Genomic DNA, 19926 nt, shown 5'->3' on the forward strand with positions numbered 1-19926 from the left:
CAGGCAGAAAAGTCGATAAGACTCCTATTTCCAATGAGAAAAGGGGGCCTTATGCCAAAAAGCTCAGAAAAAGCTTCTATGTCCTGAGTTAAAGCCTTAGGATCAGAACACGCACGCACGCACGCACGCACGCACGCACGCACGCACTGATGAGTCATTGGTACAGAGGAGCTGGCCAGCACAGATTTAGCTGCAGTTTCCTCACAAGGAAGGCCAGTCCCCAGGGCACGCATCCAGAGAGATGCAGACAGAAGCAGTGTGCCCCAGAGGTGGTGGTGGTGGGGGGTGTCTGCTTTGAAGGAGGGAGCAGAGGCTCCACCCCTCATCTGTCTTTTTGTTGATCATGGATGAGGCTTGAACTCTGGGCCCGAGCGCTGTCCCTGAGCTCTTTCACTCAAGGCTAGTGCTCTGCCACTTTGAGCCACAGTGCCACTTGTGGTTTTCTGGTGGTTAACGGGAGCTGAAAGTCTCATGGATGTTCCTGCCTGGGTTGGCACTGAACTGTGATCCTCAGAGTTCAGCCTCTGGAGGAGTTGGCATTACAGGTGTGAACCACTGGTCTTCTGGGCAGTGGGAATGGCAGGGAAGCTGCCGTGATTCAGTCAGTGCTCATTTACTAGTGCATCCATTGGCCAGCTCAGCAAGGGCAGGAAGGGGTACAGGGTCTTATTACCAATCTGGAGACTGTGGGACCCCTGAGGCACCACAGCCTGTCAGCTAATAGATGGACACTATGTCTCAGAGGTAAGGAGCCTGTTACAGTCTGTTCCAGCCAGGATTCCCCAGCCACCCCAGTCCTGCTCCCCCAAATCTTCAGGTGCCAGGGAGTACTGGGCACCCGGACAAGAATCAACAAGGAAGGACACCCCTAAGAGGGACTCTTCCTGGGCCTCAGTTTCCCCACCTGGCAATGTTAGGAAGAGAAGGCAGGTGTTCCTAAGTCTCTGCTCACCACCAAGGTGGCTACTGCTGCCACTTGCTCTGTCCACTGGGGAAACTGAGGCTAGGGAGGAGCTAAGGGAAGGGCAGGGTTGGCTTTGGTCCCCTTGTCCTCTGTGGGCTCCAGGCTGTAGGAGAGAACCCACTCCCCCAAGGACAGAGGTGGGTGGAGAAGATGAGGCCTCCATTTCCACACAACAGCCAGGGCGACTTCCATACAGATTTTATTTTGGTCAGGCCGGCTGGAAGGTGGAAGAGTCGTCTGTGGAGGAGCATGTCCTGCTGGATTGTCCATGTCCTAGTCCAGAGGTGGGGAGTCCCCCCCACATACGGGGACACCCCAGGCCACACCCTTGCAGCTCCAGGAGCAGCAGCTGGATGGCTGGTTATGGGGTGGGGTGGGGTGGGGAGTGGTAGGCCAGGCTCAGCTCACTGGCTTGACTTTGGTGATGAAGAGGGCCACAGCCTTTTCCAAGAACTCCTGCCGGGCCATGGGCGAGCTGGGCCGCCGTCCACCCGCTGCCCTGTCCATGGCCAGGGCCAGGCTGTCGGGCCCGAGGCGCGAGCCAGCCTCTAGGTAGCACGCTGGGGCAGTGGCTTGGTCGCCGGTGCCCAGGGCCTCCTCCAGGGTGTCCAGGACAGCCTGGCCCACTCGGCGATCGGCCACAGCCAGCCCTGGGTCCTCCAGCAGCTGGAAGAGGGCCCTGGCGCGCGCCATGAACTCCAGCAGCACGAAGCAGGTGAGCATGCCCGTGCGGAAGACGTCGAGGGGCACGGCCTCGTGGTCCCGGCACTGGATCTTGTGCAGCAACGGGGCCACCACCTCCTCCGGGGCGCCGCCGTCCCTGCAGATCCGCTTCAGCAGCTCGCTGTACGTTCGCCCATCCAGCCCGGGCTTCTTCTTCCGCCCGCTGGCACTGAGGCACTCATAGGCCACGCTCACGTTGTTGTTGAAGGCTGTCCTGTGGGCGGGAGAAGCAGATGTGGAGAGTGTGGAGGGCCAGGCGGCCACCCATGCACGCTCCTGCTGTCCCCCACCCCCACCCCAACCACCCCAGGGCCTTTGCATCACTGTGCCCCCCCACCTGCAGGCCTACGCCTTGGCTCCGGTGTCTCCTTCCTTTTCTTGTCCCCCCTCCACAGTGTTACTTCCCCATTTTCTGGTGGTTAATTGGAGATCAGAGTCTCAGGGACTTAAGCCTGGTGCAGTGGCTCTTGCCTGTAATCCTAGCTACTCAGGAGGCTGAGATCTGAGGATCATGGTTCAAAGCCAGCCATGGGAACAAAAGGCTCTGAGAGTCATCTCCAATCAACTTCTAGAAAATGGGAAGTGGGGCTTGGCTCAAGGGTAGGGTGGTAGTCTTGTGCTGAAGAGCTCAGGGACAGCACCCAGGCCCAGAGTTCAAGCCCCATGACCCATAAAATAAAAGAGTCTCAAGAGACTTTAGTGCCCGGGCTGGCTTTGAACCACAGTCATCAGATCTCAGCCTTCTCAGCAGCTAGGATTGCAGGTGTGAGCCCAGCCTGGCTAGGTTTTTCTTTTTTGTTGTTTGTGGGGTAAGGACCCAGGGCCTGGGCACTGTCCCTGACCTCTTGAGCTCAAGGCTAGCATTCTACCACTGGAGCTATAGTGCCATTTCTGGGGTTTTTTGGTGGTTAATTGGAGATCAGTCTCATGAACTTTTGTGCCCAGGCTGTCTTTGAACCTTGATCCTCAGATCTCAGCCTCCTGAGTAGCTAGGATTACAGGTGTGAGCCACCCAGGTCTGGCTAGATTTTTCTAAGACAAGTTCTTACTGGGTAGCCAGATTAGCCTTGAACTTAGGAATCTCCTGCCTTAGCCTCCTACGTGCTGGGATTACAGACATGCACTACCATGTCCTGCTGGAAAGTTATTTCTGGCTTTGCACCTGCACTTTTTTCCACACTGCCAGATGGTTGTGTGGATCATACAGAAGTCGATTCCTGTGCTTACTATGCTTCACAGCTTGGCTGAGCCTGTGACCAGCCCTGGATGTGGCCCTACTATGTGTCATATGTGTACTGAAGGTGGGCTGTAATGGTTAGCAAAGAAGGCATTGTGTAACTTATTGGGAAACTGAGGATTTGAGCAGGGCCCCATGGAATGGCTGAGGATCCCAGACAGGAAGCATTAAATTCAGGGTTTGAGCCCTGTGGTAGGGGTCTCTTCCTCCATATTGTATCCTCGCCTTCCTGAGATGGATGTGCTATGTCACCGGGGGTCCCGTGTGCAGCAGGCGCTCAGGAACCAGCAGCCAGCAGGTCAGGGTTGGGGTCTGAGCACCAGCGCAGGTGGGGAATTTGCCTGGTCGCTTCCTTAGCATTTGGCTCTCGGCTGTCATGGTGTCAGACTGGCGTCCGCTGGCCTGCCACCTGCCAACTGCTCACACTAGCGGGAGCCCTGTGTTCAGAGGGTTCATCCTGGGCAGCCAGAGGCGGTGGAAGCTCCCAGTCGATGCTGGCTGGCTCTGTGGCCCCACCCATGCCCAGTATCCTTTGCCAGTCCTTGCAGGTACCCCAGACCAGTTAAGAGGGTGTGTGGAGCCTGTGGAGGACAGGTGGTCCATACGTAGTGACATGTGGCTATGTCACAAGTCATCCTCAGACCTGTCACCTCAAATGACAGCGGTGGTCACACTGTGTGGAATAATAGGACTTAGCATGGAACCACATGGTCCTGGCTCCAAGTCCCCCCAGAGGTCGTGGTTAGAGCCCCGAAAACTTCCAAGCTCCCCCAAAAGTAGATCATGTGACTCCCGAGGGAGGCATTTTGTCAAAAAAAAAAAAATGTCTTTTCTTTCCTATGTGTGTGTTTGTCCTGGGGCCTGAACTCAGAGCCTGAGCGTGGTCCTTTAGCTCTTTCACTCAAGGCTAGTAGCATTCTACTACTTGAGCCACAGCTCAAGTAGTGGTTCCTTGGAGATGAGAGTCTTGTAGACTTTCTTGCATAGGCTGGCTTTGAACTACGATCTTCAGATCTCATCTTCTTGGGTAGTTGTGGATAGCAGTGAGCCACTGGCATCCTCAGATGCCATGTGCAGATAGCTCTGGCATCAGAAGGTTGTCTCGGGTATAAACATCCCTCCAGGCTCTCCAGAGCCACTGGATGGCCGCTGTGGTCCAACCATCCTTTCCAGCTTTTTCTTCCACACACTCCCCTCCCCAGGTCAGGCCAGGCCAGCCATTTGCTGTGGTTATGGCAGGGGAACAGGTTGGTTCATTCTGGCTGAGATTTAAGAACCACCAACCACTCAACTTCCTGAGGCCTGGCTGTGTAAGCCCACGCAGAGAGGGCCCCACAGCAGAGCTCTGGCTGTGTTAAAGTCATTGAGGGGCCGAGCCACAGGTCCTCTTGACTTCTCAAGGCCATGTACCAAGATTTCCCCAGTGCTGCAGCTGATGGAAATCTGCCTGGCTGTCCATTCTCTTGAGCAGATTCCATTCAACTTCTCTGGCAGTGGCAGCAGCCAGGGGGTACAGTCTCGTTTCTTGTTTGGCTCTCCCACAGCCACTGTGTACCTTGGGTGGGCAAGAACCAGTCTAGACCTGCCTCCTACAGTTCGCCGGCTGTTGCTGCCTGTGGGGCTTTGCCAGTCTCCATCTTGTGGGGAACTTCTCTCTCTGAAGGGAGCCCAGGGCATGCTGGAGTGGGGGAAGGCCCCACCTACCTCAACCCCTGTCCAAAGCTTGATTACAGCAGCTTCCGGTCTTGTGGGCAAGAAAACCCACAGCTGGGCTATTACAGTCCTGTGACAGTAAAGTGATGAGCAGGCATGTGGCAAGGACACCCACCTTCCAAGCTGCTTCACATCCGCTCTTGACATTAGCGGCTGAATCATCACCAGGTGTTAGGTGGGCAGAGCCTGGCATCAAGCGAGCTCTGGCCTTGGAAAAGCTTGGGTGGTTTGGTCTGTAGAATGGGGCCAGGGCACTCAGCCAGGGAAGTATGTCCTGGAAATAAGGTAATAAGCCAGAGGCTATGTGGCTTGTGTTTATGATCCTATTTACTCGGGAGTCTGAGCTCTGGAGGACTGAAGTTTGAGGCCAGCCAGGCAGAACAGTGAGACTCCACCTCTAACAAAACAAATAGTCAAAGGCAAGGATGGGGGCATGGCTCAAGTAGCAGGGCAACAGCTGCATTAGCAAGCCTAGCAACAAGAAGGAAAGCCTAAATTCAAACCAGCCAAAAGAAAGCAAAAAGAGAAATGAGAGCTGATGCTGGTGGCTCACACCTGTAATTCTAGCTACTCAGGAGGCTGAGATCTGAGGATCAAGGTTCAAAGCCAGCCTGGGCACAAAAGTCCCTGAGACTAATTAACCTCTAGAAAATGGGAAGTGGAGCTTGGTTCAAGGGTAGGGACAGTAGCCTTGAGCTGAAGGGCTCAGACAGAGCCTGCACTGAGTTCAAGCCCCTGGAAGGGGAGCTGGGTGGGGGGCATGGTGGGGGAGGGGGAGTGTAAGAGAGGGAGGAGGATATTTGCCCAGTGCCTCCACAGCCAGGAAGCCACTTCCCACCCTTGGCCAGCAGGGGGCACTCTAGGCAGTGTCTGAGGGACACCTAGGACTGCCTGGTTGCTGTAATGAAGGGAGAGTTCCCCAGTGTGGAGTGGTGGAGGCCAGGGACGCCCCACAGAGCACACTCAGCACAGTCTGGGGCCGAGGCGCCCTGGGCTGGCCTGGCTTCTCCTTCCTGTTTCCCTGACAGTGTTCTCCTTGGGGGACACACTACAGTTGGGGTCTTTTTGGCTGCCTCTGGCCCTAGGGGCTATGCAATCTGGGTCTGACTCCTCCTCCTGCTCCATGGTGGCTTTTGTGCTGTGAGTAGGTAGGTAGGTGACTATGGAGCCCATGCACCGTCGCTGGCTCTGGTGGCCAGAGACTCCCGCAGGGGATTGTGGGTGACTTCCTCCAGGTCTGATGTGACTGGCCTGTCATGCAGACCCCTAGACAGCCCGGTGAGCCCCTCAACACTGGGTCAGAAGATGCCAAGGCAGGAGAGCACAGAGCTGCCTCAGCTTCTGCCCCTGACAGGAGGGGGACAGGTGTGGCTCTGAGATGCAGCAGAGGCTTATGCACCTGTCTCCCCACTTCCTCCTTGGCATTCTCTGGTAACCCTTGGCCCCTCCCTCCCACTTCCCCTTCCTCCCTGTACTCAGAACTCAGGTCCTTGAGCATGCTAGGCCAGTGCTGTGATCTGAACCACAGTCCCAGGTTGCCTCCAGCCAATGCAATCTGACTTAATAACTCTGCCCCCCCAGCCCACACCCATACATGATCTCATCGTATGGCCTTTTTCAAACACACCTTTCCTGGTTGTAATTGGCTGAGGTCTGGCTGGAATAATCTAGGACTGTGGAGCTTAGAACACCAGCCACACAGAAGCCAAGTGGGGAGAGACAGAGATGGGGCAATGTGGCCAGTCAAGGGACTGCCAGCTCTTGAGGCTGAGGGATCCTCTTCTCCTGTAGCTTCCCCTCCCAGGTCATGTGACCCTGCTATCTTTATATCAGACTTCTGGCCTCTTCAGTGATGAGAGAATGAGCTGCTGTTGTTTGAAGCTTCTATGTTTACAGTGGCTATTTGTGAGGGTGGCCTCAGATTCATAGAACTATCTCCATCTGGGCAGGATAGCCCTGGCACTGATCAATTTTTGTCCTTGGAAGAGTCACTTCTGGATGTGTTGGTTGGAACTCAAGAGCTTTCTTGCTGGGCGTGGTGGCTCACGCCTGTAATCCTAGCTACTCAGGAGGCTGAAATCTGAGGATCGTGGTTCAAAACCAGCCTGAGACTCTTATCTCCAATTAATCTCTAGAAAGCAGGATGTGGGGCTTGGCTCCAGGGTAGGGTGGTAGCCTTGAGTTGAAGAGCTCAGGGACAACGCCCAGGCCGAGTTCAAACCCCAAGACCCACAAAAAAAAGAGCTTTCTTGCTCAAAGCTGGTGCTCAACTACTTGAGCCACAGTTCCATGTCTGGCTTTTTGCCAATTAACTGGAGATGAAAAGTTTCACTGACTATCCTACCTGGTTTAGCTTTGAACCGTAATGCTCAGATCTCGGCCTCCTGAGAAATAAGGATGACAGCTGGCTTTTCCTGCTCCGTGGTCTCTGGCGCTGCCTGTCCTTCCTTCTTTGTAGGCTCTGTGAGGCTTGGCTTCCTCTGCTTGTGGTCTTTGCTTCTGTTCTTTCAGGGAAACCTCCTAGCCTCTCCCAGTTTACCCCTGTCTCTGTACACCCTGTCTAACGTCTCTGCTAAGCAACTGCCAAGTGACCTGCCGCTTCCCCCCAAGTCAGTGGCAAAGGTTTACCAGCTCGGCCCTCACAGACACTGGGTCCCGACAGCCTCCCACACCCCACAGTTTACAAACCCTAGCAGGGTACCAGTGACTTGGGATTGGAATCCTAGCTACTCAGGAGGCTGAAATCTCAGGATCAAGATCCAAAGCCAGTCCAGACAGAACAGTCTGTGAGATTCTTTTTTTTTTTTTTTTTTGCCAGTCCTGGGCTTGAGCTCAGGGCCTGAGCACTGTCCTTGGACTTTCTCAAGGCTAGAGCTCTACCACTTGAGCCTCAGCACCACTTCCAGCTCTTTTCTATGTATGTGGTACCAAGGAATCGAACCCGGGCCTTTGTGCATGCTAGGCAAGCACTTTAACCACTAGGCCAAACTCCCGGCCCCTGTCTGTGAGATTCTTATCTCTGTTTAACTATAGGCAAGTCAAAAGTGGAGCTGTGGCTCAGAGGTGGGGGGCTAGGCTTAAGCAAAAAAAGCTAAGGGAGCTGGGTACTGGTCGTGCACGCCTGTAATCTTACTCAGGAAACCAAGATCTGAGAATTGTGAATTTTTTTTTCTTTTTTTTTCTTTTTATCTCCAGTTAAACACCAAAAAGGCCTGTGTGGCTCAAGGGGTAGAGCGCTAGCCTTGAGCAACAGTACCCAGGCCAGGCCCTGAGGTTAAGCCCTGGCACCAAAAAAAAAAAAAAAAAAAAGAGGAAAAAAAAGGGGGGGGGGAGAAGGAGAAAGAAAGAAAGAAGGGGCTAAGGGACAGTACCTAGGTCCTGAATTCAAGTCCTAGTACTAGCACAAAGAAACAAAACCAAAAAGCCCTGTTTACAAACCCTGGACTTCAGCTCCCTTGGGAACTGGGCGAAGAAGCCACCCTTTCTCATCGGCTCCAGGTCCCCTCCCCATCCCCCCTTCCTTCCAGGTCCTTGTGAAGCTACCTCCATGCAAACGCCCATCTCAGGCTCTGCCTCTGGGGACCCGCAGACACAAAGCCCACGCATCTCCAGTCAGTCACCCCGGGTTTCCATCCCAAAGCCCCTCCATCCACAATGTCTGGGGCCTGGTTTCCTCCCAACCACCCCTGGCCAGGCTCCAGCTCCCGTTCTCCAGCGAGGGGAGGGGTCTTCATGGGGGGTGGAAGTGGAGTGTGTGTGGGGGGATCTGCACCCAGCTCCAGATCAATTTCCAACCGTGCACCTGCCGGGCCTCCTGCCCACGGCCGGTGAATTCCGCGGGTCTCTCCAGGGCCCCTCCGCCCGTTTCGTGGGGCCTAACTTGGGCTGCAGGTCTAAAGGCCCAGCCCAGCAGCCACCCCACAGTCAGTAATGCATGCACGGGGAGGGGGAGGGTGCGGACTACAATTCCCAGCATACCCCGCGCCTCAAATCCCCAGCCAAACTGCGCCGGAGGGAAGGGCGGGCCCGTGCAAGACATGCCGGGAACTGTGGTCCTGCCGCCCCGCCCAAACGTCGGCCCGCACCTCTGAGAGTGGTGAGCCAAGCGAAGGTACCACAGCGCGCGGCCCAGGCGCTGCTGCTGCAGGAGGAGCTGCCCGGGAGGCTCCCCGGCGCCGCCGTTGGCCGGCGAGCGCAGGCCCATGTTTTCGAAGTAGTGCGCCAGGAAGGCGATGGGCTCCTCGGGACGCGCTTCCAGCACTTTTAACAGGGCTGCACGCAGCATCTCGGTGACTCCGACCTGCCGCAGGAACTCTTCCTCGCTCTCGACTGCCGCCGCTCCCCGGGACACCGAGGGTCGGCCGCCGTCCGTGTAATTCGCCGCCGATGCTACCAACGGCCGCCGCTTCTCTCCGGCCGCCATCTTCGCTGAGGGCAGCGGGACCGGAAGTGCCGCCATGTTTGCTGGCACAGTGAGGCCGCCCGGCGGCCATCTTGGATAAGGGCAGAGGCGCGCGCTTCCCAGGCCACGCCCCCTCCCCCCCATCACCCCTGGAAGGGCCACGTTTCCCAAAGTCCTCATTGGTCCTCCGCCGTGTTTCTTTGTGTGCCCAGGGTCGGTGCAGGCGAACTTGAGTGTTGCCAGACTCCTCCCCCACCTCCCCAATGGCTTTCCCAGGAAGGACCTGGATTCTGGAATGAAGCTGGCTCGCAGGCCATGTTGGTAGTGGGCGAGCGCGGCTGGTAGCATGGTCTCCTAGCAACCAGGCTGCTGGGTACCACAAGGGACGGGCTGAGCCCGAGGCCCTGGACTCCTCCCCGCCCAAGACGAATGCATGCCGCCACCCTCGCACCCCTTGTTTTTGTTTTCCTTCTTCTTCACCTCTTTTCATTCCCTTCTTTTCCTCATTCCTGTCCAGGCGCAGCCTTCGTGCCCAGCCATCTCCTTAAAGTGATGTAAAGAAATCCTGTCCAAACGTACCCTATCTCACCCAGCTGTGATCGTTTGTACCTATATTTGACAATCAGTATTTCATTGAACTGCGTTGCACACCCACTACAAAGATATGAGACCGGCCAGGCACAAGTGGCTCACGGCTGTATATCCTAGCAACTCAGGAGGTGATCTGAGGATTGTGGTCTGAAGCCAGTCCAGGGAAGAAAGTCTGTGAGACCCTTATCTCCAAAGGACCAACAGAAAACTGGAAGTGGCTTTGTGGCTCAAAGTAGTAGAGGGCTAGCCTTGGGTGAAAAAACTCAGGAACAGTGCCCAGGCTGTGAGTTCAAACCTCACTACCAAAAAAACAAAACAACCCCCCAAAAAACCTGAGACAGGGTTTTGTTTGGTTGGCCTGAAACTCATGATCTTCCTGCCTCAGCCTTCTAAGTGCTGAGATTACAGGTATGTGCCACTGTACCCAGCAAAAACACTATGTTTTTTGTTGTTGTTGCATAAGTGTCTATTGTGACAAGTAATGTTCACTGTGACCATTTCACCTGTATCTATTTTTTGGTCATCAGTCATGGGTCTTGAACTCTGGGCCTGGGCACCGTTGTCTCTGAGCTCTTCAGCTCAAGGCTACTGCCTTACCCCTAGAGCCACAGGGCCACTTCCAGTTTTCTGATGATTAACTGGAGATAAGAGTCTCACAGACTTCCTGCCTGTGCTGGCTTTGATCAGTGATCCTGAGATCTCGGCCTCCTGAGAAGCTAGGATTACAGGTGTGAGCCACAGTGCCCAGCCTTAATTTTTTTTTTAATTGATGGTACTAAGAATTAAACTCAAGTCCTCCTGTAAAGCCAGGCAGAAGCTTTACCAACAACTAGGCCACAACTCCAGCCATTTTTGTATTTGTGCGTGTGTGTGTATGTGTGTGTGTGTGTGTGTGCACATACCTGTGTGCATGCCCACACACACACCCCCCCACACACATTAATCCTGGGGCTTGAACTTGAACTCAGAGCCTAGGTGCTGCTCCTGAGTATTTTTTTTTTCTTTTTTGTGGGTCATGGGGCTTGAACTCGGCCTGGGTGCTGTCCCTGAGCTCTTCAGCTCAAGGCTACCGCAATACCCCTTGAGCCAAGCCCACTTCCCATTTTCTAGAGGGTAATTGGAGACAAGAGTCTCAGGTCCCTTTGTGCCCTTTGGTACTTAATTGGAGATGAGTCTCACACCTATTACCACCTGGGCTGGTTTATAAACTGTGATCCTCAGATCTCCTCAGAAGCTAGGACACCAGACGCTGGATGCATTTTTGTTAGTGGTGGTAGTGGGCATTGGGCTTGAACTCAAAGCCTGGATGCTGTCCCTGAGCTCTTTTGCTCAAGGCCAGCCTTCTACCCAGTGAGCCACAGTGCCAATTCCAGTTTTCTGGTGGTTAAGTTGAGATAGGAGCCTTGTGGATTTTTCTGCCCAAGCTGGCTTTGAACTGTGACCCTCAGATATCAGCTTCCTAAGGAGCTAGGGTTATAGGCATGAGCCACCTATGTCTGGTGCATTGGTTATTTTTGAGGCAGGCTTTCATTTTATGTCTAGGCTAACTGAGCCTCAATCTTCCTACTTGTGCTTCCTGGTCTCTTTGGGGATAGCAGGCAGACATCACCTGGCTCAGCCATTAGTTGAGACAATCCTTTGAACTTTTTTTTTTTGTCAGTCTTGGGCTTGGACTCAGGGCCTGAGCACTGTCCTTGGACTTTCTCAAGGCTAGAGCTCTACCACTTGAGCCTCAGCACCACTTCCGGCTTTTTTCTATGTATGTGGTGCCAAGGAATCGAACCCGGGTCTTCATGCATGCTAGGCAAGCACTTTAACCAGTAGGCCAAACTCCCGCCCCCCTTTGAACTTTTTATGCCTAGGTTGGCCTCAAATCACAATCATGTGATGAGGTGCTGCTGGCTCTCATCTGTAATTCTAGGTACTCTAAACTGAGATTTGAGGGTTGCAGTTTGAAGCCAACTAGAGCAGGAAAGTCTGCGAGATTCTTATCTTCAATTAAGTACCAAAAAAGCCAGAAGTAGCTACTCCGGAGGCTGACATCTGAGGATCGGGGTTCAAAGCCAGCCCAGGCACTAAAAATCCATGAAACTCTTATTTCCAGTTAACCACCAGAAAACCGGAAGTGGCACTGTGGCCCAAGGGGTAGGGTATTAGCAAAAAAAACCAAAAAATGCCCAAGGGGGAGCCGGGGCTCAAGTAGTAGCAAAAAGCTAAGGGACAGGGGCCTGGAGTTTGCCTAGCATGCACGAAGACCCAGGTTCAATTCCTTGGTTCCATATACATAGAAAAAAACCAGAAGTGATGCTGAGGCTCAAGTGGTAGAGCTCTAGACTTGAGAAAGTCCAAGGACAGTGCTCAGGCCCTGAGCTCAAGCCTAGGACTGGCAAAAACAAAAAAAACAAAAAAAAAACCACTACTGGCACCCAAAACAAAGGTCATGGGGCTTGAACTCAGGACCTGGGTGCTGTCCCTGAGCTTTTCAGCTCAAGGCTAGAGCTGTAACACTTTCAGTTACAACTCCACTTCCAGTTTTCTTGTGGTTAATTGGAGATGAATCTCATGGACTTTTGTGCCTGGGCTGGCTTTGAACCCTGATCCTCAGATCTCAACTTCCTGAGTAGTAGGATTACAGGTCTGAGCCACCAGCATCTGGTTTCTTAAAAAAAAATAAGTCTTGTGACCAGAAGTTTAACCTAGTGGAAGAGTGCTTGCCTAGCATGCATGAAGACCTGGATTCGATTCCTCGGTACCACATACACAGGAAAAAGCCAGAAGTGGTGCTGTGTCTCAAGCGGTAGAACTCTAGCCTTGAGAAAGCACAAGGACAGTGCTCAGGTCCTGAGTTCAAGGCCCAGGACTGGAAAAAAAAAAGTCTTTTACAACCTGATCCCCATCCATTCTTCCACCTTACCTAAGAATCCTGGGTCACCCTCCAGCAGCTGAATTATCCACATTGTTTTTGTTTTCTGGTGGGGGGTCTCCCACCCCTAAAGAAGGAGTCATAAAAACCCCATATTGACCAGCAAGTGAGTGACAGAAGGACTGGCCAGGTCCCCGGGGTGTGTGTGCTGGGCTCCCCACTGCAGCCCTTTCTTGTTGCACCATGGAAGTCTTCTGGAACATTCTTCGCTGCACTGTGGATTAGAAGGCCGGAATGTCAGATCTCCAGGGAAGGCTGGACCCTCTGTGGAAGAAGGCCCAAGGACTTCCCCCCAGCAGGACAATGCAATGCCAGGAAGGAGAAGGCAGGGTCAGGGCCCCAGGCTGCAGGAAGCCCCGGCTGGGCTCCCAAAGAAGAGGCAGAGGATGAGAGATGCCTCAGGTGTGACAGAAAATGGGGGACAACCGTGCTGGGGGTGGGTGGGTGACAGTGGGGTAAGGGGGCTTCAGAACTCCACCTCTCTCTCTGCTTTGCTTCGGTGTCTGTCTCTCAGCTCTGTCTCTGTGTCTGTCTATCCCTGGATCACTCTTGTGTGTCTCTGTGTCTGTCTGCCTGCCTGCCTGTCTCTGCTTCTGGTTTTCTGGCTCTATCCCCCTGTTTCCCAGCTCTCCCATTTTGCTCCCTGTGGATGGCTGACTAAGGACAGCTGAGGACCAGTCTGCAGGGCTTCAGCAGCCTGACCCTCCCCTGGGCCGGTACAAGGGTAGCAGGAAGCTAGGGCAGGGCAGGGAAGCAGCCCATTCATGAGGGCCCATGGCCCCCTGCCTGGGTTAAGGGCCCAGCTTCCGGGGGAAGGGCCTGTGTCTTGGAGGCCTTCTTCCTGCCTGACTTCCTGGCACCACACTGGGCACGAGGGGGAGGGGCTCCAGGGAGCCTGCTCCCTGCATCCTCACATCTGGATCCATCAGGCTCTCTGGGCCTCAGTTTCCCAATTCTACTCTCAGCCCCCATTTCCCTGGCCTATAGGCACTGAGAGGAGCTAGGCAGGTGGGTGGACCATCTGAATGCACAAGGAACACCCCCCTCACCTGAGAGAAAGTCAGAGGAGGAAGAGGCTCGAAGGTGGGGGCACTGCCAGAGCCATCTGGGTAGAAACTAAGCAGGGAGCACAAACAGCCTGAGCAAAGGCCCTGTGGTTGCCTGAGATGGGGACAGACCGTGAAGAACTGACTTTGAGTTTTCTTACTTTGTCCTACCCTAGCAGTGTCGGTGTGCTGAGTCCAGAGAGGTACTGGCAGTGTCATTCTGGGTTGGGTGAGGGGTGGGCCATGACGGGGGAAATTGAGGATTTTGTGCCAGTGTCAAAAATGTTCTTAGTGGGCTTGGGAATGTGGCTTAGTGGTAGAATGCTTGTCTAGCATGCATGAAACCCTGGGCTCCATTCCATAGAAACAGAAAAAGCCGGAAGTGGTGCTGTGGCTCAAGTGGTAGATTGCTAGTCTTGAGCAAAAGAAGCTCAGGGACAGTGCCGAGGTCCTGAGTTCAAGCCCTAGGACTGGCAAAATAAAAAATGTTCTCAGACTCAGTGAAGGCAGCTGGGAGAATAGGGTCCAGCCCTATCAAGTGGATCCCAAATCCAAATTTTTGGGGGGTTTAGGGTGGGGGGGAAGATACAAGTCTGCTCTCTCCTGCCCTTGGCTTTCTGCGGAAGTGAAGGTGTAGCTTGGCTGACCTGGCAGGGAGGGCTGCATGTGCGGAGCCTGGGATTTCCATACACTTGACCTCCATGCTCAACACCTCCGGCCTCCAGCCTCCACCTCTGCCTTCCCGTCCATGAAACTCAGGGCTGGGAATTGGCCCAGATGTTTCCAATCTGTTCCAACTGTAGTCTTGGGGTCCTGGCTCAAGGTTTGGCCCCTCGCCCTTGCCTCTTGGTCATCTCCAGGGTGGAGGGTCAGGCTGGGAAAGCCCCCCCACCAGGAAATCCCCTGGGGATCATCAGGGGGAGGGGGTGGGGAAGAAGACGCGGGGGGGGGGGCTGCTATTTAAACTGCTTTCCCCTCTGAAAGCAGCACAGAGGGGAGCAGCATGGAGCAGAGCTTGGCCTTTCTGCTGGCCCTGTTCGTGTTCCTGGGGCTTTTCCAGCCAGGCTGTGGTGAGTGAGGGCTGGGAGGGGAAGGGGCTTAGGAGGAGAGTAGGGAAAGGAGGGGGCATAGGACAGGGGAGGGACCTGGGGGGGAGTAGGAGAGCTCAGGAGAGAGGAAGATGAGCTGGTAGCTCACGCCTGTAATCCTAACTACACAGGAGGCAGAGATCTAAGCATTTTGGCTGAGAAGTCTGTAAGACTCCTATCTCCAATGAACCAGCAAAAGAGCTGGAGGTGGAATTGTGGCTCAAGTGGCAAAGTGCTAAATGTGAGCAATAAAAAGCCCAGGGACAGCAGCCAGGTCTGGAATTTAAGCCCCAGTACCTGCACCAGAATAGAAGCAGAACAAGGGAAGGGGTTGGAGAAGGGAGGAGACGGGGAGGGGGCTTAGGGGAAAGGAGGGCTTTCCTGAAAAAAAAAAAAAGAATTCCCAGGGAAGGAAAAGGCTCAGGAAGCAGTGCTTGAGGACCCTGCTAGAGGGGAGACTCAAAGAAGCTGGCCTGAGGAAGGCTGCGGGGGGGGGGGGGGGGGGGTCGGGGGGAGCTCTGGTTCCTCTCTGCCCCAGGCAGAGGGGGCTCAGAGCAGGGATCAGGGCCAGGCTGTGGACTTGGCTCCGATGTCTGTGCAGCACTCAGCTCCCTGTCCCCTCAGGCCAGCCCCTCCTCGTGGAGCCCCCTGAGCCAGTGGTTACTGTGCCCGTGGGAGGGTCGCGCCAGCTCAACTGCAGCTTATCCTGTGTGGATGGCAAGGTGGCCTCGGTGAAGTGGCACGGCCTGGACACCAACTTGGGCTCTGTGCAGTCGGAAGCAGGAAGCAGCACCCTCTCCGTGCGTGGAGCTGAGCTGTCTGACATGGGTACCCGCGTGTGCATGGGTTCCTGCGGGCCCCAGAACTTCCAGCGGTCCGTGCAGATCCTCGTGTATGGTGAGGCCCCCGTCAGGCCTTGGTCCTGTGCTAATCTGCCTGTGCCTCACAGAGGGCCCAGCTTCACTCTTCCACCCGAATCCTCCCAGCTCTCCAGAGCTCACAGCCTCCTCATGCTGGACTCAAACTTTCCATGGGGTTCAGCCATGGCCTCTTGGCTAAAGCCTTTCCCTCCTTCTCCAGCCTTCCCGGACCAGTTGGCAGTGTCCCCAACAGCTCTGGTGCCTGGACAGAACCAAGAAGTATCCTGCACAGCTCACAATGTCACCCCCTTGGCCCCGGATTCTCTCTTCTTCACCCTGCTCTTAGGAGGCCAAGAACTGGAGGGTGTCCAGGCTCTGGGTCGTGAGGAGGAAGAGGAGTTGTTCCAGGAAGCAAAGGGTCCCCTGTTTCGAGTGACAGAGCGGTGGCTGGTGCCTGCTTTGGGGATCCCCACCTCAGCTGCCCTCCTCTGCCAGGTCACCATGCGATTACCTGGCCTGGAACAAAGCCGACATCAAGCCTTTTCAGGTGAGCCTGCTGAGCCCCCTTTCTGTGGGACTGGTCCTCATGCCTGCCCCATGGGGCAGCTGGGAAGGCTGGACTTTGGTTTTGTTTTGGTTTTATTGTGATTAATAGAAGGATTACAGTTACAGTTACCAGGTAGAAGATGCATTACTTCAGACACCTCATGTTTTTGTCCCCATTTCCTTCCTTTTTTTTTTTTTTTTTTTTTTTTTGCCAGTCCTGGGCTTGAGCTCAGGGCCTGAGCACTGTCCTGGGATTTTCTCAAAGCTAGAGCTCTACCACTTGAGCCTCAGTACCACTTCCGGCTTTTTGCTATGTATGTGGTACCGAGGAATCGAACCCGGGTCTTCATGCATGCTAGGCAAGCACTCTACCAGTAGGCCAAACTCCTGGCCCTGTTTTGTTTTGTTTTATTGTTGGTCGTGGGGCTTGAACTCTGGGCCTGGGCACTGTCTCTGAGTTCTTCAGCTCAAGGCTAGTGCTCTACCGCTTTGAGCCACAGCGTCACTTCCGGTTTTCTGGTGGTTCATTGGAGATAAGAATCTTCAGGGCCGGGAGTTTGGCCTAGTGGTAGAGAGCTTGCTTAGCATGCACAAAACCAGGGTTCAATTCCTTGGTACCACATACATAGAAAAAGCCGGAGGTAGGACTGTGGCTCAAGTGGTAGAGCTCTAGCCTTGAGAAAGCCCAAGGACAGTGCTCAGGCCCTAAGTTCAAGCCCCAGGACTAGAGGAAAAAAATCTCCTGAACTTTCCTATCTGACTGGCTTTGAACCATGATCCTCAGAGCTTAGCCACCTGAGCAGCTAGGATTACAGGTGTGAGCTACCTGCGCCTGGCTGGGCTTTGCTTTTGAGCATGCTCGCATGTGATAACTGAGACAATTATTAATTCAAGTTATTGGTGACAGTCCAAATATTCTATAGTTTTTCCAGTATCTGTCTCAGCCTCCCACTGTTGGCTTTGCTGAGTGAGTGAAAGCCAAGACCACCAGCCCTGATCAAAACCACTGTCATGTCCTGTGAGGACGGGGGCTTGTGGAGGGGTTCTGATCCAGTCTCAGGGTCCAGATGAGGCGGCTGTAGCAGGAAGGGGGTCCTGGGACAGCAGGAAAGAAAGAACTAGAGAAAAAAAGTTTGTTGTTTTCAGTCCTGCACAGCCAGACCTCATCAGGGACCAGTGCCGCCACCTTCTGGGAGTCCTCCAGCATGACCTCCTCAAAGGCCCCCCAAGCCATCTCCAGGGACAAGCCCTCCTTACCAGCCACTGACACGGTCTCCTCAGAGCCCCCCGCCACCATCTCCTTACCAGCCACCACCCAGCAGGACTCCACACATAGCTCCCACATTCTCAGCTCCTCTGAGAGCTGTCGCCCTGAGATTCACCCGGTCTCCAGGGCGGTAGAGAAGGAATTCCACTGGGAGCTGCTATGTGAGGCATCCTGTGGCCCCGGGGTGGCTGTGCATTGGACCCTGGCTCCTGGGGGCCTGGCTGCCTACCACAGGAGGGAAACTGGAGCCCAGGCATGGCTGAGTGCAGCACCACCAGCCAGTTTTGTCCCTGGGGGCTGGTTTCAGTGTCGCCTGGATCCAGGTGGCCAGGTGGCTAACCTGTATGTACCTGGCAGAGTGTTCCCGAAAACCTGTGAGTACCAGTGCCTGGGACAGATTGGGAGGGCCAAGACTTTGTAGACCAAAACGTTACATAAGAAATGACAGGGGTTGGAGGCATGGCTCAGGTGGTAGAGCACCAATTCATGAGCGAAAAGCATCTGATACCCAGTTTGAGTCCTGGTCTTAGACAAAAATCAAAAATCAAGAGAATCCTATTTGCTGCACAGCCTCAGTTTCCCCATCTGTCCAGTGGGCCTCTGGCTGTGAGTCCTTTGGAGATTCCAGGGATCATGTAAATCTCAAAGGGTTTTGTAGGTGGTTGCAGTCAGGGGCACCCCGCCTGTACCCCAACTACTCAGGTGTGCCAGACACCAGCTTGGGCAAAAGCACAAAATCCTATCCCAAATTAACGAAAGCAAAAGGGCCCGCATAATTCAGTCAGTAGAGCATCAGACTTTTATTTTATTTATTTATTTATTGCCAGTCCTGGGCTTGAGCTCGGGGCCTGAGCACTGTCCTTGGGCTTTCTCAAGGCTAGAGCTCTACCACTTGAGCCTCAGCACCACTTCCAGCTTTTTTCTGTGTATGTGGTACCGAGGAATCGAACCTGAGTCTTCGTGCATGCTAGACAAGCACTCTACCACTAAGCCAGACTCCCGGGCCCAGCATCAGACTTTTCATCTGAAGGTCTAGGGTTCCATTCCCCATTTGGGATTTGACCCTTGAGAAAGCAGGTGCTTCCAGAAGTACTGATAGCAAAAAGGACTGGAAGCTGGGCATCAGTGGCTCATGCCTGTAATCCTGGCTACCCAGGAGGCTGAGAATTGAGGATTGCAGGTCAAGGCTATCCCAGACAAGAAAGTCTGTGAGGTTCTTATCTCTAACTAACCAGCAAAAGTCTGGAGGTAGACCTGTGTGGTTCAAGCAGTAGTGCACCAGCATTGAGAAAAGCTCGGGGACAGTGCTCAGGCTGTAAGTTCAAGCACCAAATAAACAAAATAAAAGAAGCTTGGGCTATAGGAGTGACTCGGTAGCAGTGGACCTACCCTGAAAAGCCCTGCTCTCCTGTCATGTATTTTATGTGAGTTGGATGCTGCCCATTCAGTTCTTTTTCATCCATTCTGCATTTTTTTGCATCCTGTCTTTGGGAAGCAATAGAGCTTGAACTCTACGCCTGGGCGCAGCTCAAGGCTATAACCCTACTCCTTGAACCACAACGTCCAATTTTCTAGTGGTTAATTGGAGATAAGAGTCTCTCAGACTTTAGTGCCCAGGCTGGCTTTGAAGTGCAATCTCAGCCTCCTGAGTAGCTAGGGTTACAGGCCTGAGCCTCCACGCCCAGCTGGGATGGCTCTTTTCTATTCAGGCAAAACCAGTAGCCACCTCATTGGTCAGCCAACTTCTAAGTTGGTTGATTTCTTTCTTTCTTTTTCTCTTTTTTTTTTTTTTTTGACAGTTCTGGGGCTTGAACTCAAGGCCTGGTGCTGTCCCTGAGTTCTTTTTGCTCAAGGCTAGTGCTCTACTCCTTGAACTGCAGCACCACTTCCAGCTATGTACTAATTAATTGGAAATAAGAATCTCATAGAATCTCCTGCCTGGGCTGGCTTTGGACTGTGATCCTCATATCTCAGCCTTCTGAGTAGCTAGGATAACAGGTGAGAGCCGCCAGTGCTCACATTCAAGCTTCTGAATTGTGAAGATTCTATGTAAAATCCCCAATACTATGAAGTCCAGGAACCTGGGTCAGTGCTATGGGATGGAGGGAGGCCTTCCAAGGCCTGACCACCCTTTTTCCTCCTTTCCCAGCACCGGGTCCTGAGGTTGTCCAGCCACCCACTGCCCCCTGGATTAGCAGCTTGGTCCTGGGGCTGCTCCTGTTGGGCGTGCTGACATATTGCCTGTGGAAACACTGGCGGACACAAGCTGAAGACCACACCCACCTTCCGGCTCCTTTGCGGCTCCAACCTTTGCCAGAATGAGAGGGACAAGCTGGCTTCCTCCCACACCCAGCGGCAGAAAGAGGACTGGCAGTGGCCCCTCTCATGGGCTTTCTGTACCTGCCCATGGAGAGCTGGAGAATAAAGTCTGTGTGGTTCCGGCCACTGGTGCTTAGTGTCCTGTTGGAAAACACCGGAAACCCTTCCTCATCTTCCTTGCAGTTAGACACGGGTGCACTTGGCAGGGCTGGTGCCAGCCAGGGGTATATGCCAGCCAGGGGTACAC

The 19926-nt window shown here is 54.0% G+C and overlaps 2 protein-coding genes across 2 annotated transcripts; one reads left to right on the forward strand and one right to left on the reverse strand.

Annotated features, from left to right (window-relative positions):
* Positions 1–1127: 1127 nt before the first annotated feature.
* On the reverse strand, positions 1128–9129 carry Tpgs1 (tubulin polyglutamylase complex subunit 1). The gene is made up of 2 exons (XM_090339846.1): positions 8723–9129; positions 1128–1901 (listed from the first exon to the last, which is right to left on the reverse strand). Exons 1-2 carry the CDS (start codon positions 9094–9096, stop codon positions 1364–1366), a joined length of 912 nt encoding a protein of 303 aa, XP_090195972.1. The 5' UTR covers positions 9097–9129; the 3' UTR covers positions 1128–1363.
* A 5464-nt stretch (positions 9130–14593) lies between these two features.
* On the forward strand, positions 14594–19708 carry Madcam1 (mucosal vascular addressin cell adhesion molecule 1). The gene is made up of 5 exons (XM_090328649.1): positions 14594–14669; positions 15312–15584; positions 15768–16094; positions 17240–17734; positions 19510–19708. Exons 1-5 carry the CDS (start codon positions 14603–14605, stop codon positions 19680–19682), a joined length of 1335 nt encoding a protein of 444 aa, XP_090184775.1. The 5' UTR covers positions 14594–14602; the 3' UTR covers positions 19683–19708.
* Positions 19709–19926: the final 218 nt, after the last annotated feature.

Source organism: Megascapheus bottae, chromosome 1, assembly GCF_031878675.1.
Source record: "Megascapheus bottae isolate mThoBot1 chromosome 1, mThoBot2.hap1, whole genome shotgun sequence".
NCBI classification, from domain to species: domain Eukaryota; kingdom Metazoa; phylum Chordata; class Mammalia; order Rodentia; family Geomyidae; genus Megascapheus; species Megascapheus bottae.